The sequence below is a fragment of the Primulina huaijiensis genome, chromosome 11 (assembly GCF_012295235.1).
Source record: "Primulina huaijiensis isolate GDHJ02 chromosome 11, ASM1229523v2, whole genome shotgun sequence".
In the NCBI taxonomy this organism is placed as follows: Eukaryota; Viridiplantae; Streptophyta; class Magnoliopsida; order Lamiales; family Gesneriaceae; genus Primulina; species Primulina huaijiensis.
This window is the reverse complement of record NC_133316.1, coordinates 2,443,158-2,462,703: the sequence shown is the minus strand read 5'-3', so window position 1 is coordinate 2,462,703 and position 19,546 is coordinate 2,443,158. Positions and strand designations below refer to the sequence as shown.

Sequence of the window (19,546 nt, the reverse complement as noted above, 5' to 3'; positions counted from 1 at the left end):
TTTTTAGTTTATCATCATAGTCTTTATCTCAATAAACACATTTTTGAATGTAGGATGTTAAATTTAAAATTGACATTAGATAATTATAGTATTAATTCTAACATTCTTTTTTTATTCTTCTCAATATATTAATTTTTATATCTTCAAATATATTAATCTATTTATTATTTTATACAAAGTATAATAATTATTTGGTTAATTGATCACATTTAAGGTTAGATGTTTAGAAAAAATTCTAATATATCTTTAAAGACCAATAGATGATGAAATTAAATTTGAAATCAAGATAAAAATTAAGAAAATGTAGAACACTACAGTGCATAAACTTTCGCTTTGTACAGTGACAAAACATAAGGTGAGACCAAGTGAGATACTTATATATATGAGTCTCATTCAACTTAGTCCCATTATAATATTTTTATTAACCAACTTTGTCCTTCGTTTTTATTTAACTAACTTTGCAGTGTAACTCATTCAAGCATTAACTTTTTATTTTTTTAGTACATAGTGGCCTCCACTCTCACCGACTTCAATCTTTAGAAGTCGTTATTAGTAGTTTTAGGTAATAGACAATTATTTAGTTATTATTTTCTGTCTTTTGATTAATTGTGTAATTTTTTATGTTCTACCTAATTCATTTTTAGAATTTTTATTGAATTTTTATAATCATGATTAGAAGTGTTGCACGTAAACAATATAAAATTAATATATTTTAAAATGTTAATATTGAAGTGTCGAATAAATGTATTAAATAATTATTTAAGAACTTTTAGAAAAATAATATACATAATAATTCAGATTTAAAGATTAACATACAAATAAAGAATTGCGATGAATATCTTATAAAATAAATGGTGTTAGCCCAAAAAGATTAAATATGATTATTGTAAATGAATTTTTCTTAATTAATTAAAAAATTTCAGCAAATGCGCCGAATTAATTAGAATGTTTTCAATATAGTATGTCAATAAATATTTTTCCATATGAGTTAATGATTGAGTCCTTATGAACATTTAAAAAAAATGTGTCTTTAGTTATAATAACGGTGGCTTATAATTTAAAATATTAAATGAAACAAATTATCAAGATAAAAAATTAATTAAAAAATTCAAGAATATGTTATTACTCAATTAGTTTAATTGACACGCTCTTTAGTTTGCTGATTTAATAAATGTTAAATCCACAATCACTGAGTTTGACAAGAATTCTTGTAGAATAAAATACAATTAAAATAAATTATTTGATTGTATATATAATAAAATTTTGTATATTTCATATATGTATGATTTATTTCATTTATAAGGTTGAAATTTTATATATTATGATATAAGATTTGTTATGCATCTTAACATCGATAAATTCATTAAAAATTTATTGATTTATATTTTAATTCTTGTTACCACATAATTTTGGTTTCGCCCCAGAGTTTGTGTATTCGTTTGCTTGAATCTAATGTTCCACATTTTGCTAAGACTCAGAACTTGTCAAACATGAAAGTAGATATTAATTTAAAGATATGATAATACTTATTTATTTTAATAAACGTGTTTGTTATTCACGATATTGATAAAAATAACTTAAAAATAATATGTTTATGAACATATCGTCAGGAATCCAAAAACACATTTCAAATGTCAACTTTGACACTTGATTTTCAGTGACTACCAAAATATTTGAACAACCAACAATTTATGGACAAGATACTAACATCTTAATTTTAAAATCAAGATGATATTCTCCCTTTTACATGAGGAATTCGTAATTGAAAATCGATAATATTAGATATATAGATATTTAATATAAACCCGTGTGAGCTCATTTAGGCCCACCTTTAAATAGGTTGACAAAATTTCAACCCAACTCATTTAAATTGTTTGGTGGTGTGGGCCAATAGATGGACCCAACTCAAATTGATGGGCCTAATCACAACGATCATTTACCTTGTTTTATTCAAATAATTTATAAATATAAACCGCCAAAAAATGTTGGTTGAATTTGTTTAATTTAAACACATAAATTCTAGCTAACGGTTATAAGTAAAGAGATTTAAAAATTAGAATTTTTTTTTATATAAAAATGGTATATTATAATAAATTTTTTAACCATTTTTTATTAAATTAATTTTAAATATAAAATTTTGTAAAAAAATATTTTTTTAACTCATAAGTTATAGCCAACGTCACAAAAAAATAAAATAAAATAACGAGGACATGAAAAAAATTTTTAATAAGGCATCAAAAAAAATTCACAATTCAACAATGAACTATTTCTAAACTTTAATTAATTGAATTGGCATAATGAAAAGATAAATAAAAAAACTAAATCATTGCAATAAAAATAATATATTGTAATGTGGGTAGACAACAATAAAAGCAAGCAATTAATAGTAAAATCATAATTTTAAAATCAAGATGATAATCTCCCCTTTATATGAGGAATTAATGATTGAAAAGCGATAATAGTAGATATATTGATATTTAATACAAACTCGCTCAGACTCATTTAGTCCCACCTTTAAATAGGTTGAAAAAATTTCAACCCAACAACTTAAATTATTTGGCGATGTGGGCCAAAGAGACGAACTCAACCCAAATTGACGGGTCTAATCACACCGATCTTTTACCGTGTTTTATTCAAATAATTTATAAATATAAACCACAAAAAATGTTGGTTCAAAATTTTTTTATTTAAACACATAAATTCTAGCTAACTGTAATAATTAAAGAGATTTAAAAATTAGAATTTTTTTTTAATAAAAATGGTATATCACAATAAAGTTTTTAACCATATTTTATTAAAGAAAATTTCTTTTGCAAAAAATATTTTTAAAAACTAATAAGTTATAGTCAAAGTCACCAAAATAAATAATGAGGACATGATAAAAAAAATTAATAAACATGATTAAAAAAATTAATAAGACATCAAAGAAAATTCATAATTCAACAATGAATTATTTTTAAATTTTAATTAGTTTAATTGAAGTAAGAAAAGATAAATAAATCAATCTAAATCATTTGATTAAAAATAACATATTATAATGTGAGTAGACATAAAAGAGATCAAATACTAATTTACATAATAAAAAATAAACAAATAAATCTAAATTGATAATGTGGGTAGACAACATTAAAAGCATGCAATTAATAAGTTAGACAACATTAAAAACAAGTAATTAATAAAAGAAGTAATTAATAAGGAGATAAATGAAATCACATATTTATATATATAATAGATTATAATCAATTATGCCTATTTTGTGTGTATTAACGAGGTGTTTATAATTAACAGGTGGATATTATTTTATCCTGGACACAGATATTTGTGAACAACACAACAAAACTGTAAAACAAGAATATGTAGTTAAACAAATTTAGTGTAAAAAAATTGATAATACCAAATATTTAACACAGCAAAAAAGAAAGAAAAATGAACATGCTTTTGATTCACATTCAAAAGTGAGGGGGTTCGATCGATCGGATCAATATTCTAAATTTGGTGCATTGCCTACTGCAAAGTTTTGTCGGCTCTTGGATGCTTGAAGCCTAATCTGTCTGTGTTAAACCTTCGAATAAATTCTTCCATTCTGTTCAGTTCTTCATCGGACATCCTCGAATACTCGTCGTTTTCTTCAAACCTCGGTGGCTCCTTGTGTCCCTCTGACAATGTTCTCTTCAGAACCAACTTTTCATCTATTTTTGATGTTATTTCTACCGTAGTAGCGGAGTTACTTCGAAAACTTGTCGCTCTCGGCCTTTTCTTTGCTGCATGGGCTTCATTTTTAAATGGTGGAATATTGATTATTTCTTGCTTCTTCGTCTCGAAATTTTCACTCAGGACGTTTTCTGTGTTAGCCTTTTTTTCTTGGACGAAGAAGCTGATATCGAGTTTATTTACCTCGGGTTCATGAGGATCATCGTTTCTTGTAGTGCTACTGCACATCATGTTTATTATCTTTTCTTGACGTTTTTCGTAATCTTCTTCTTTCTGATCATTTTCCGTTAATGTTATTTCAACAATTTTCGGGTGTTGGAGCTGGAAAGGAAAGGGAATGCGATCGGTGGCTTTCATGGCGTTTTGAGTATCTCGCGTATTCTTCGTAAAATTCAGCTTCTTTTGACGAAGAGAATGCGCCAAAATCAGCTGCAATTATGAAGATAAGAGTGTTTGATATGAAGAACCAGAATTTGGTGGTGCATAAAAGGGTTGAAGTTGAGAGATTGAAAGCGTAGAAAACGGAAACGTAAAGAAGAAGGGATAACAGGAAAGCCCAGAAGGATTTCGGACTGGAATTCTTGGGTTTCTTTTAAAACTTTTGGAAATCCAGGGAATTACTTTCTGTGGGGTTTATGAATTTGGTGGCCATGGGTCTGAGTTTGTGGAGAGGCAGGGGCTGAAACTGTTTTATGAGGTTAGATTTTCGAATGAATGAAGAGACCAGGAATTTATAGGGGGGTCTCATTTGCATGTTTGGGTCATGAAAGGTGGCTAGTAATTGATTCCTCGACGAAATTGCGTTTTAACTCCTACATATATATACTATACAAAGCGGACAATATCGCGACCGTGATATTTGGTATCAGAATGACTCCGCGTGGGCTTGGGATGGTGGGGCAAACCTCAGCGAGGACGCTGAGTCCCGAAAAGAGGGTGAGAAGACCCTTAGGCGAAATCCACATCGCTAAACCACGGGAGAGATACTGGGCATTTAGATGAGCGTGTAGTCACCATTGTGACGCGCTTTAAAGCCGTGAGACCTCGGGCCAAAGCGGACAATATCAAAAGTGGGATGGGCCGTCACATCTTCTTTGTTTCTCTTCTATAACATTTCACATATTCACACATCACACACATGTTTCTCTAATTTTATATAGCTTTAGGGACGGTTTTTAAAATCTGTCACGAATTTGGTGACGGTCTTATATCTGTCGCTATTTTAGCGACAAAAAAACCGTCGCTAATTAGCTACGGTTTTTCAAAAACCGTCGCCATAAGTCACTCAAGATTTTCTTAAAAATTCATAGCCTTTTGATATTTTATGCTATTTACCATCACTTCATTAACTTAAAAATATACCGAATATGTTGATTGCAAAGGATAACAGCACCACCACGTTGAAGAGGAAGACCACCCAAGGTCGGAAAAAGATTGAAATCAAGAAAATCGAGAACCTAAGCAACCAGCAAGTAACATTCTCCAAGCGGCGCGTGGGACTGTTCAAGAAAGCAAGTGAGCTCTGCATCCTCAGCGGCGCAGAAGTAGTCGTTATCGTCCACTCGCTGGGGAAGCGCGTGTTTGCGTTCGGACATCACACAACGGATGTCGTGGTCGACCGCTTCCTGAAAGACATGTCGGAGCCCGGAAGCGGCGGCAAGAGTTGGGAGAACTGCGCATCCACAGCAAAGGCACGTGAGTTTAACAAGCATTATATGGATAAGCGGAAGGAGTTGATTGAAGGCAGAAGAGGACTGCGGAGGGCTATGGGTACAACGTGGGAGGAGGGTTCTGGTGGGACGATCCAGTGGATTCTATGGATGTGGAAGAGCTGGAGAAGTACATGGCAGCCCTTGGGGAGTTGATTAATAATGTAATGATGAGAGCAAAGAACCGTCGCTAATCAACTATTTGCATGCATCAAGTCATTTGCTCTCACTACCTCTAAACACATTATCGATCATAACATATATAATAAAAAATATTTATGAATAAAATATAAAAGTATCATGAACATTTATTAATTAATTTAAAATCTAACCAAATCTAATTGAAATTTTGAATAATTTATGTTTTCCTTGAATTAAGAAATTGAATAAATTGTTAACAATAATATTTTCTAGAGAATTTCATTGGAATAACTAAATTCAAATTAAAATGATTTTCATCCCAATAAAAAAAACTTTTTAATTCAAAACTAAGTGTTTTAATTCTTTTTAATTCCAATCAAATTTTCAAGCATATCACTACAAAAAAAAAATTTTAGCGACGGTTTTTTAAACACTGTTGCTAAATTTTGCGACGGTTTTAAAAAACCGACGCTGCTTAGCGACGGTTTGATAAAAAAACCGTCGCTGACTGTCGCTGATTGAACCGTCGGTATGAGCGACATATAATAAAAACCGTCGCTAAATCAACGACGATTGTAGTGAACCATCGCTCCTTAGCGACGGTTTTAATTGAACTGTTGCTATTAGCGACGGTTTTAATTGAACTGTTGGTATTAGCGACGATTTCGACTCTTTGGTCACTTTACCTGCAATTTCATCACATACAAGTGAGACACGGTGTAAGGACCGTGTATCGTATTATCGTAAATCACACTTTGATTATCGATATATCATTCATGAAATTGTCATATGATTATGTATATGATAGATATCATGACAATGGAAGTGAGAAAATAGGTGGTGATAATGAAAAATTGTATTAGAAATTGATTTGTGTTTGAAAAGTATGCTGAACCGCGACAAAAAAGTGACACAAGTTACGGTTTTTAGCATAATTAATTGAGTATTAGTTCAAATGGCATGAGACCAATTTCATTGGAAATCTAATACATAGTAATAAAACTTTCATGATTTGAGTTTTGTCCAAATCCATTTAGTGTATCGTGTGCGTTGCAGTTCCTACACTGACACATTTTGGGAGAATGAGCATAACTCTCGCATCCGATATCCAACTTGAGTGAGGTCGGTAGAAAATGAAAGCCAAGAAATAGATCTACAACTTTCATGTTTACCACTTTTGCTAATTCGAAACCTAAAATAGCGTTTCGGACAGAGCAAGGCGTGTACCCGCGCAGAACTGTGCGCGAATACCTCTGTACCACACGTTATAAGGTTGATAAAGATGAGTTTTCAGTACATATCTTCATTTTACTTTGAAGCTTCGAGAGAGAAACGTTTGGCATTTTGATGATGATCTTTGGAGCTGAAATACGAGTTAGGTGTTTTGAATAAATTGGATAAAAAGTTTTTGTTAATTTAGATTTATTTTTTTAGTGTTATTCAAACAAAATGAAGTTTACATATTGCATGTTAACAATAAAAAATAAAATCCAAATTAACAAAATCTTTTTATCCAATTTATTCAAAACACTAAGAAATAAAATCCAAATATGTATGTTATTTATTGATCTTTATGAACTATTAGGTTTTTGTATTTTATGACATAATTTAATATTGTTGTTCGATTATTTTATCGAATTGTTTAATTTTTTTATAGATTATTTACAAATTTAAAAATATTATTGATTTAGATGAGTAGATGTGATTGTTTATAAATGTGTACAAATAATTTAAAAAATAGGTAATTTTTTTAATTAAATTATAAATTTATTTTTTTATAGAATTAACCTAAAACCGTCGCAAATTAGCAACGATTTGCCGACGGTTTTGCTTGAACCGTCGCTAATTAGCAACGATTTTGAAATAATCGTCGCTAATTAACGATGTTTTTCCCCTAACGACGGTCTATCCGTAGCAACGCTGACTTTAGGGACGGTTTTAACGTCCGTCGCTGATTTAATTAGCGACGGAAAAAACCATCGCTAAGACCAAATTTTTTTATAGTGTCGTTTTTTGAAAACAATCTTGATTTTTTTGTGTTTCTTTTTTTGTGCATCAATGGAGACTAACTCGGCGAAGAAGAAGACTCGGGGGCGTCTAAAAATCGAGATGAAGAAAATAGAGAGCAAAAAGAAGTTGCAAGTGACATTCACGAAGCGCCGGATGGGTCTGTTCAGAAAAGCCGGGGAACTGGCCACTCTCTGCGGTTCTGGGATAGCGATCCTCGTGCGATCGCCGGCCGACAATATTTCCTCATTCGGGTATCCTTCGGCTGATTATGTCATTCACAATTACGAAAGCACGTGTACTTCCTATAACTACAGTCCCTCAGAGGGAGACAGCACAGACGCGAAGAATGGGTATTTCCAGGCCGTGGCGCGATTGGAAGAGCAAAAGAGGATCGAATACGCGGCGAAAGAAGAGGATCGAATACGCGGCGAAAGAAATCTCTACTGGAGACAACAAAAAGTTCTGGTGGGATGAAGAGATTGAGGGCATGGAAATGCACGAATTGGAGGAGTACGGCGAAGCGTTGGAAAAGCTACTGGAGAGAGTGACAGTAAAAGAGATGGAGGTGGGCAAAGAATCAGAGAAACAATAGGCTTTGGATTCAAACTCAGTCCGGCTTCCATGTCAGAATATTGCGCTTAATCTTGATGCTTTTCAAGACCAAATCAATTATGTCATGGCAATTATTGATTCTTTTAACATTAATCAAACCTTTGAACTTGATTACTTTAATGGGTTTTCCCCCTTACATTTGTTGTAATGAATTTGCAGAAGATATCAGTGGAAAACAACGCACATGAAGAGGAGATTCTTGGAGATGTTTGGCATTTTGATGATGATCTTTGGGGCTGAAAAAAAAGTTACGTGTTTTGAATAAATTGGATATAAAGTTTTTGTTAATTTGAATTTTATTTTTTAGTGTTAACAAGCAATATGTAAACTTCATTTTGTTTGAATAACACTAAAAAAATAAAATCTAAATTAACAAAAACTTTTTATCTAATTTATTCAAAACACCTAACTCGTTTCCCAGCTCCAAAGATCATCATCAAAATGCCAAACGTTTCCAAGAATCTCCTCTTCTTGTGCGTCGCTTTCCACTGATGTCTTTGCAAATTCATTACAACAAATGTAAAGGGAAAAATCCAATTAAAGTAATCAAGTTCAAAGGTTTGATTAACGTTAAAGAATCAATCATTACCATGAAATAATTGATTTGGTCTTGAAAAGTATGAAGATTAAGCGCAATATTCTGACATGGAAGTCGGACTGAGTCTGAATCAAAAGCCAACTGTTTCTCTGATTCTTTGGCCACCTCCATCTCTTTGACTGTCACTCTCTCCAGTAGTTTTTCCAATGATTCGCCGTACTCCTCCAATTCGTGCAGTTCTATGCCCTCAATCTCTTCATCCCACTAGAACTTTCCGTTGTCTCCGGTAGAGATTTCTTTCATCGCGGATTCGATCCTCATTTGCTCTTCCAATCGCGCTACGGCCTGGAAATACACATTCTTCGCATCTGTGATGTCTCCCTCTGAGGGACTGTAGTTATAGGAAGTACGCGCGCTTTCGTAATTGTGGATGACAGAATCAGCCGAAGGATACCCGAATGAGGAAATCTTGCCAGCCGGCGATCGCACGAGGATCGTTATCCCAGAATCGCAGAGAGCGGCCAATTCCCCGGCTTTTCCGAATAGACCCTTCCGGCGCTCCGTGAATGTCACTTGCAAGTTCTTTTTGCTCTCTATTTTCTTCATCTCGATATTTAGACGCACCCGAGTCTTCTTCTTCGCCGAGTTAGTCTCCATTGATGCGCAAAAAAAGAAATACAAAAAAATCAAGATTGTTTTCAAGAAACGACAGTATAAAAAAATTTGGTCTTAGCGATGGTTTTTTCCGTCGCTAATTAAATTAGCGACGGACCTTAAAGTCAGCGTTGCTACGGATAGACCGTCGTTAGGAAAAAACGTCGCTAATTAGCGACAGATTATTTCAAAACCATTGCTAATTAGCGACGGTTTAAAAACGTCGTCGTTTCTAATAGCGACGGTTCAAGCAAAATCGTTGGTAAATCATTGCTAATTGCGACAGTTTTAACTTAAAATCGTCGCTAATTCTATAAAAAAAATTTTAAAAAAATAAAAATTATAATTTAATTAAAAAAATTACCTATTTTTTAAATTATTTGTACACATTTAGAAATAATATCATCTATTCATCTAAATCAATAATATTTTCAAATTTGTAAATAATCTAAACAATTAAATAATTCGATAAAATAACCGAACAACAATATTAAATTATGTCATAAAATGCAAAAACCAAATAGTTCAAGTGTCAATAAATAACATACATAAATATAACAATACTTGCATACATCAATCTTCTCAATCGGAAGTCCTAGATCTTTGATAAGTTTCTTGGTCGCGTAAAAACTCTCGGGGACGTAGTTCTGAGACGGACATAACTCTGACATGAGTTGACAAATGTCATTGTAATTGCGCTCGGACATGTTGTGTTCATGTTTCATTTTCAGTAACCGAGCGAGCACAGACAACACAGAATGACCATGTGGATTTCCATCTCAAATTTCTTTCTCGGCTGATTTAATGGTTTCATACAAGGATTTTATATAACTGTTTGGACTTTCAGAACCTTCGGAAACAATATTTATTGTAGGATTTTCTTCATCAAAATTCTCGTTCTCATTTTCAGGGTTCGCTTCGAAGTTAACATTTTTTTCAATAGTGTCAAAAAAATCTGAAAATATATTTGGAAGATTTCGAGGTGCAACACAATTTCTAGATGACGAAAGAGCCTCAAGATTAACATTAGGATAGAATGGACGAATGTATTCCTCTCCATGAAAAAACCAATTGTAGTAATTCGGTACAATTCATAACGACTTAGATGTACCCTAATGGTATTTTTATCTAAATATATTTTGTTCTGACATTTTTTTCGATTGTAAGGACAATGTATATTTCCATTCAATAAACATTCAGGATGACTAAGTGCAAATGTTACAAACGACTCTACACCAACACAATATTCATTTGTTAGAAATCTAATCTCCAACGACGATACATCCATTTCTATCGTAATCCATTTTATCCTAAAAAAATAAATAACACATATATTTTATTGAATATTTTATACAATTATTAATTTGATTATCATTTATTTATTTATTAAAAAGATTAATACATGCAATAAAACAAATTAAACATAACTATATATCATAATTTAGAAATCTGAAATATTTTCCAATAAAAAAAGTTTAATACATGAAATAAAACAAATTAAACTATGTAAAATAATCTACAAATCTGAAACATTTTTCTACACTTAATTAATTGACATGTGTTATAAAAAATAGTAATCTGAACAAGATATATATAATAATAATATTCAAAACATGAAATCTCAAATTTGATACCTCAAAACGGGAAGACGGGTCGTCGGAGAAGACACAAACACGCCGATATAGAAGCGAGACAAGAAATCGTAGTGAAAAAATGAGCTCTCGGAGGTGGAATATAAAGGCATTTAGCGAAGGTTTGTGACATAATCGTTGCTAATAGCGACGGTTATGGTTAAACCGTCGTATTTAGCGACTGTTTAAGTAAACAGTCTCCGATCCAGTTAGCGACAGCCTACAGTAAACCGTCGCTAAATAGCGACGGTTTATAATTTCCGTTGCTAATGTGGCGCGGGTTTTTATTATCTGTCGCAAAAGTTGCGACGGGTTTTTATTAACTGTCGCTAATTAGCGACGGTTTGTAAATATTTGTCGCTAATAGCGACGGTTACTGATAGCGACAGTTACAAAAAACAGTCGCGAAATTTGGCGACGAATCTTTTAAAACCGTCGCTAACATGTTTTTCTTTTCATATTGTTTACTCAGTGCACTTTATCTGACTATATCATATTTTCTAGGATACTGCATTAGTTTGAGGATTTAATCANATAATTGAGAATGATATTCCCCGCTCACCTCTGTCTTTGATTCTGATGTGCTCCACGATACTACTTAAACTTTGGAGGATCAAAAAATAAGTGAGAATAAATTATAATAACAACAACAAAAAAACGAGACAAATAGAACAAATGAATCAAGGAAAATGGTGGAATTAATTTACAGTATCCAGAAAACAACAAAACGTAATATCCCCGAGGGCTTTAATTTTATATTTGGTCAAAAGATTGTGTAACAGGTTCAGTCGGTATGATCACGAGGATATTCGTTCTAATTGCAAATTTTAATTATATTTTCAAACCAACAATAATTGGGCAGCACTGCTTTCTACAACTTAGGACGTTTATCTTATTTTTTGGTGCAATGCTGTGGATGTGTTAGCAAATCATGCACTCAATTAATAATATTTTTTTTTTACTTTTTATTTAGATAAATAAATTCAGATAATTCTTTATTTTTAATATTGTGCTTCAACACTAGCTATTCTTTCAATTTTACGTTTTATCTTTTATCATTATGGTTGAACATTCTTTCCCCATAAAGTATTCACGCGACTGTCAAATATCCAACCAAATTTTAACAGTAAATAATTAATTCGATTTGTAAGAAACATAACTAATGATTTATCGAGCTTGTGGGAAACTCAAGAAAGTTGTAATTAATTAAATATTTTAAATGTCCATACCATAAGATAAAAAAAAAAAAAGAGTCAATTCAATACATTTTGCATTTATATTTGACAAAAGAAATACATACATATTATTAATTCACTAGCCTTTAATTTCCACAATTCGGACCAAACAAAATGGAAATAGGAGCACAAGAAGAAATCCTAGCTAGCTCAATTATTGAATGGCCAAATTCACATTGGAATTATTCGAGTGATCCAATAATTGTAACTTAAAATGAAAGATCGGAAATATTTCAGCAATCTTAATCGTAGTGTTTGACAAAAATAATAGCTAGCGTAAAGCACATGCATTAAATATTGTAGCCTTTGCATGATGCTGATTACGAATTATCGAAACATAACATTATATATACCTGCTTGTTCAAATTGTGTATTATATCGTCATCTTTCTTTAATTTTAACTTTGGTAAAAACTTGTGTGAGACGGTTTTACGGGTCGTATTTTGTGAGACATATATCTTATTTGAGTCATCCATGAAAAAATATTATTTTTTATGCTAAGAGTATTACTTTTTATTGTGAATATCGGAAGGGTTGATCCGTCTCATAGATAAAGATTCGTGAGACCGTCTCACAAAGTTTCATCAAATATTTACTCACGTGGGGATATGATTGTATATGGATGATTTTCATGTATAACATAATAATACATGACTCTTAACCGTAATTAGTAGAACTTCATTAGCCAAACTGTTGGATAAATTTTATAGATATCGTACCTTATCATTCGCACAAGCCAAGCGTTTTCGAATTTATAATAAATTCTATTGTATGAAACATTAATCAACCTCCTAAGAAAAATATACGGATATTGTTTCTATTCAAAGTAAGTCTTGAATTATAATTATTTTTTTATACTACAAGAAAAGAGACCGATTTTGTCAAATTAGCGAGCAATATTGTTTTCGTTCTCAGATTAGAGATCATTTTTTTTATTCCACCTCTAATTCCGTTACAAAAATCCACGATTTTCTCGTTGTGTTAGACACTATTTAACTGATGAGATATGATGATGAATTATGTATGATATAGAGATGATAAATCAATCTGAACACTACAAAAAAAAACGGGGTTAGCGACGGTTTTGGTTAAGCAACGGTTCTAGCGACGGTTTGAAAAACCGTAACAGGAGGCCGCGTTGCTATTTTGTAGCGACAGTTTCTAAAAAACCGTCGCCTGTAGCGACGGTTTTTCTGAACAAGGCCGTCGCTAATTTAGCGACGGGATAAATACAAACCGTCGCTAATATTAAGCGACAGTTTAACATAACCGTCGCTGAATGAAAGCGACGGTTTCTAAAAAAACGTCGCTATACTAAGCGACGGTGTTTGAAAAACCCATCGCTATATTAAGCGACGGTTTTTCGAAATACCGTCGCTACATATAGTGACGGTTTTTCAAAGAACCGTAGCTTAATTAAGATACGGTTTTCTGTACAAAAAATTAAAAGTCACCAAAAACTACGCAAAATTTCATAAATACGATACACCACAAATATTAAAATTAAATATTACACGTAACGCTGAAAGATACAAATATAAAAAAAACTTTAAAAATCTTACTTGCGCGAAAATATGGAGATCCACGTAACGCTGAAAGATTACACCGACGAGCAAATCTACGAAATTAATACAAAAAAATGTTAGTACAAAGTAAAAAAACGAAAATGCGAAAAAATTGATAGAATGCCGCTAAAAAGTAAAAAATCCGAAAAGGCGAAAATCGCTATAATTTGTTCGCGAACTTCGGTATATAATGAATTATAGCGACGGTAGTCGAAAAACTCGTCGCCATTAGCGACAGTTTTTGACAAACCGATCGGCGACGGTTACGCGCAACTGTCGCTATTGGCGACGGGCAACAAAAAACCGTCGCCTAGTGCGACGGATTAAATAAACCGTCGCAAAATAATGCGACGGTTTTTTATAATACCGTCGCACAAAATAGCGACTGTTGTGGTAAAACCGTCGCTAGAATAGCGACTGTTGTGGTAAAACCGTCGCTAGAATAGCGACCGTTTTTTATAAATCGTCGCTTACTTTAGTAGACGACGGGTTTATGAAAAACCGTCGCTATTATAGCGTCAGTGTTTAAAAATCATCGCTATATGAGCGACGGTTTGGCAAAAACCGTCGCTAATATAGCGACGGTGGATCAAAAACCTTCGCTAACCTTTGAAGGCGACGGTTTATCAAAAACCGTCGCAAAATTAACGACGGTTTATCAAAAACCGTCGCTATTCCATCCGTTTTTTTGTAGTGGAACGAATGATATTAAAATTTACAACTATGATTTTTTGTTGAAATTGAGTCAAACTTCGGATATTTAAATAAAAAATGTAATCAACTCATCTCTCATCTTCTGTTCCAAAAAAACTCATCTCTCATCTTGCATACCAAACGATAAGATAATCGATACGAGATCAAGAGCCTTGCTTCTTGAGACTTGAAGGATGGCTTTCCTTAGCCATTATTCATTTATGATTTGTAAATATGTTATTGACCATCGGCAAAAATCAAGTTTAACAAGTAACTGATAAAAAATGTATTCAAGGGATAATAATAATAATAGTAATAAAAACTGATAAACAAGAGGCTTCAAAACCTCTCAACTGGAGTAGGTGATGAACGATCATTGAAGTACGAGAAAGTTTTCTTCAGGAACAGGATCTACAATTTCAACCCCTCGATTATCAATGCCTTTTACCAGACTCCTACGAGGGATGTGGATGGAATTGCCCCTGACATTCATCTAGTCACATCCACACTCACTGGGGGCATCATTACTCAATTTTCGAGTCATCCGAAGATACTACTAGCTGCTAACCTCACCTCATTCTACTCGGTCCTCCATAAACTGGCTATTAGAAACTGGACTCCTTCTACAAACACCACTACCGTCACAAGACACCAACTCACCAAGCCCTGGTTCTATACTCCATCGGGACAGATGGAGTATTTAACTTTGGACAATTGGTCTTCAACAATGTGCTTCAGTATGCAGACGGAGGTCTTAAGTCATCCAAGCTGCCGTTTCTAAGCCTAATCTACGGAGTGCTGATATCACAAGGTTTTGTTCGAGATGTCAGGGAACAATTATCTGACCCTGGTGAACCTTTCAAAATTGCTCCTACATTCTTCAAGGGAAATAGGAAGGTTGATCTTCCTTGGTCTGCTCCATGTCATGCTTCTGCAGCACCTACTGGACCGCGCAGCCCTCATGCTCCTTCAATGTCCACTGATTTCATCTTGCTCATTGTTCCAGAACTGCAAGCACACATTGATCATGCTATGGCCAAGATTGAGCAAGCCAAGGCTACTATGAAGATGTGGCTGCAAACTTCCGGCTACTTCTGGAAGTAAGAGTCTTTCCAGGACAAAAAGAGGGAGAGGGAGATGGAGATGATCAAACAGAAGTTGGTCCATCAGGGATCAAGGATGATGGCAGTGAGGATGGTCATAAAGAAGATGATAGTGATGAAGAGGATGAGGGAAATTAAGTGTTTGTGGTTAAAAGTTTATTTTTTTCTCTTGTTTTGTTTTTGCTGATGTTTCTGTTTATGTTTTCTGCACCTGATGTATTTGCTTAGTGAACTGTTAATGAAAAAATGCAGGTGTTGTCTCAAGTGTTGCCAACAATTTTAACAACACCCATGCTAACCTTATTCTATTCAGGGGGAGAAAAATTCTCTAACTTAGGGGGAGATGATTTGAGCTAAACAAGGATAAATGTGTTTGATCTCATTTTGTCCAAGAAAGGCAAAAAAGAGGAGATTAAAGGGAAATATTATTTCTGAATATAATTGATATATTTCTTGATTTAGATTATTTCCCTAACAATATCCTTTCGTTGTTGATTTAGTTGAGTGTAATATTTAATATGAATTTTGTCTTTCTAAGACAATGAGATAATTATGAAAATATATGCTATTTATGATAATGATATAATATCCTTGTTTAAAAAGAGTTTATGACTTATAAAACTCTAAACTTTCCATGTTTTGTAGGATTCCTTATTGATAAACCCTAGGCTTATAAATAAGAGTTGAAGGACATTGGTGTGGCGGCTTCTTCTATATCAATCATACATACATACACGTAGGGGAGGATTTTCAGAGCAAAATAATTCTCGAAGCAGTTGCTGTTTGAAGAGTGATGATCGCGTGTGGCCTTGAATGTTGGGAACATCTGCAGACAACATCCGTGAAGAAGTTGGCTGAAGATAGTTTTCGTGGTTCCCTTTTGGATCACGTTTTTAGCTTTCTTGTTTAAGTTTTATTCTGAGCATTTGTTTTAGAAATCATTTGTTTTCTCAACTTGTTGAGGAAACTGATTTTTGTTATAATCACTAGTGATAGGTTTTTGTGTAAACGATTTGGTTTTCTAGTTATTAATTTTCGCTAAGGCACCGCACATGTATTTATACTTGTGCATATTTAAACTTGTCCATCTAGTTATTTAAAACCGATTTGTGTTGCAAAAGTTAATATTCCGCTGCATGTTGTCCAAGATGTTGTAACATCTGGCACAACACTTAATTCTGATAAAACACAAATTTATTATTTTGATATTTTTATTACTTTTAGTATCTGTCGAAAAAATAAATCCTTACACGCGTCACATGAAAAAGCTTACCGGAGTTAAGACGAAAGGGCGGCTGCTCTCGATGGCGATTTGCGAGATAGTTATCGGATCCCCGTCCGATGATAAGGTCAAATTCGTGACTTCCACTGGTTTGTACCGTGCGCATCCCGTCTCGGCATTGGAAGCTGAAGATGAGAGCGTTGTGAGCAAATAGAGGATGTTGAGGTTGAATATTATCTTCGCAGTTGGCGAAGAACTAAATTTTATTCAAATCACATAAAAATAAAGTGTTAGTGCCTTACAATTAAGGGTAAATTTCAAAAAAATACATATGTCAATGTTTCACTTAAAATTCAGTACCTAGCCATAATTTTTTAGAAATCAGTACCTGAAAAATTTATATATTTAGTTTTAACTACTCATAAAGCAAACTTTACATTTTTACCCTTTATTATTTAAATAAATATATTATTTTATCCACAAAAATTATATTATTTTTCTCCATTTAAAATATAATTTTAACAAAATATTGTTTCTCAATTATCATGGAATAAAAGTAGATACTTATTTTGACATACAAAGTACATATTATGGGGTTTCAGATACTTGATTTCGCTCTTTGAATACTCCAAACATATAAGAAAATACTATATTTTCGAGCATTCACCATAAATTCAGTCATTGTTGGTCTTTTCATGAAAAATACATTAGGATGACTTATTCATGTCATTTTAATTTTTTTAAAAAAACATAAGTCATCACTCATCATGAAATAAGATTAAGTATTTATTTAGACCAACAAAATACCTATTTTAGAGTTCCAAATGCTTGATTTTATACTTTTAATACTCCAAATGTGTAAAAAAAATACTGGATCTTCGAGCTATCACAATAAATTCAATAATTGTTGGTATTTTCATTGAAAATGTATTAAGATGACTTATTCATGTCATCTAATTTTTGAAAAAACACATTTTCTCACTCATTGTTGAATTAGAAAAATTACTCATTTTGATCGATAAAATACCTATTTTTGGGTTCCAAATATTTGATTTGGCTATTTGAATACTTCAAAAGTGTAAGAAAATACTTAAGTTTCAAGTAATATTAAGTGACTTTTGATTGTGTCATTTGTGAAGTAAAAATGTGATATTTAAATTGGTACAGAGAATATCTAATTAGAGTATATAAATACATGATTTTACCCCATAAATACTCATATCCAATTATTTGAGGATGCCAAAATATAATTTGAAGTTAATATTAAGTGACACCGATGATGATATTCGTGAAGCAAAAATGTTATACCTAACAATAAAATAATAACTTAAATGAAATGAACATGTCATACAAATGTATCTTGGATGGAAATGCGAGCACTTGGTGAACTTACGTTGCATATTCGAATATCCAGTATTTTAATATCCATTATGAATATCTCATTTAACAAATCAAGTATTTTAAAATTGAAATTAGGTATTTCGCAAGTAAAAATAAGTATTTGAAAAAGTTCAATCTTAGTTACGAATTTGTTTTTTTAACAATAAAAAAAATAATTAAATGAAATGAATATGTCATCCAAATGTATCTGGGATGAAATGCGAGCACTTGATGAATTTACGTTGCATATTCGAATATCCAGTATTTTAATACTCATTCTGAGTAGCTTATTTTCCAAATCAAGTATTTTAAAATTGAAATTAGGCATTTCGCAAGTAAAACTAAGTACTTGAAAAAGTTCAATGATTAGTTACAAATTTGTTTTTTTAAACAATAAAAAAATAATAAAATGAAATGAACATGTCATTCAAATGCATCTTGGATGGAAATGTGAGTATTTAGTGAACTTATGTTGCATATTCTAATATCCAGTAGTTTAATACTAATTCTAAGTATTTTATTTACCAAATTAAGTATTTTAAAATTGAAATTAGGTATTTCACAAGTAAAACTAAGTAATTCAAAAAGTTCAATGCTTAGTTGCGAATTTGTTTTTTTTAAAAAATTAAAAAAATATTTAAATGAAATGTACATGTCATCTAAGTGCATCTTGGATAGAAATGCGAGCACTTGGTGAACTTACATTGCCTACTAGAATATCTAGTATTTTATTAACTTTTATGAGTATCTCAATTACCAAATCAAGTATTTAAAATTGAAATTAGGTATTTCGTAAATAAAAGTAAGTACTTCAAAATGTTCAATGCTTAGTTGCGAAAGTTTTTTTTTAAAAAATAATTAAATGAAATGAACATGTCATCCAAATGCATCTTGGATGGAATGCGAGCATTTGGTGAACTTACGTTGCATATTCGAATATCCAGTATTTTAATACCCATTCTGAGTATCTCATTTACCAAATCAAGAATTTTAAAATTGAAATTAGGTATTTCGCTAGTAAAACTAAGTACTTGAAAAAGTTCAATGCTTAGTTGCGAATTTGTTTTTTTAACAATAAAAAATAATTAAATGAAATGAACATGTCATCCAAATGAATCTTCGATGGAGATACGAGCATTTGGTGAAATTACGTTGCATATTCGAATATTCAGTATTTTAATACACTGAATATTTCATTTACTAAATCAATTATTTTAAAATTGAAATGAAGTATTTCGCAAGTAAAACTAAGTATTTCAAAAAGTTCAATTAGTTGCGAATTTGTTTTTTTTTTAATAAAAAAATTTAAATTCAATTTACATGTCAACCAAATACATCGGGA

General features: G+C 32.1%; 3 protein-coding genes across 3 annotated transcripts; 2 read left to right on the top strand and 1 right to left on the bottom strand.

The window, feature by feature from the left end:
• The first annotated feature begins 5,078 nt into the window (after positions 1-5,078).
• On the top strand, positions 5,079-5,576 carry LOC140987739 (MADS-box transcription factor 23-like). Its single transcript, XM_073456388.1, has one exon. The coding sequence runs from the start codon at positions 5,079-5,081 to the stop codon at positions 5,574-5,576; it is 498 nt and encodes a 165-aa protein (XP_073312489.1).
• A 2,043-nt stretch (positions 5,577-7,619) lies between these two features.
• Positions 7,620-8,045, top strand: LOC140987738 (agamous-like MADS-box protein AGL62). Its single transcript, XM_073456387.1, has one exon. It carries the CDS (start codon positions 7,620-7,622, stop codon positions 8,043-8,045), a length of 426 nt encoding a protein of 141 aa, XP_073312488.1.
• A 940-nt stretch (positions 8,046-8,985) lies between these two features.
• On the bottom strand, positions 8,986-9,378 carry LOC140987737 (agamous-like MADS-box protein AGL23). Its single transcript, XM_073456386.1, has one exon. It carries the CDS (start codon positions 9,376-9,378, stop codon positions 8,986-8,988), a length of 393 nt encoding a protein of 130 aa, XP_073312487.1.
• Positions 9,379-19,546: the final 10,168 nt, after the last annotated feature.

Excerpts from the sequence above, each read along its gene's own strand:
- LOC140987739 (XM_073456388.1), top strand. The coding sequence starts at position 5,079 with ATGTTGATTGCAAAGGATAACAGCACCACCACGTTGAAGAGGAAGACC.
- LOC140987738 (XM_073456387.1), top strand. The coding sequence starts at position 7,620 with ATGGAGACTAACTCGGCGAAGAAGAAGACTCGGGGGCGTCTAAAAATC.
- LOC140987737 (XM_073456386.1), bottom strand. The coding sequence starts at position 9,378 with ATGGAGACTAACTCGGCGAAGAAGAAGACTCGGGTGCGTCTAAATATC.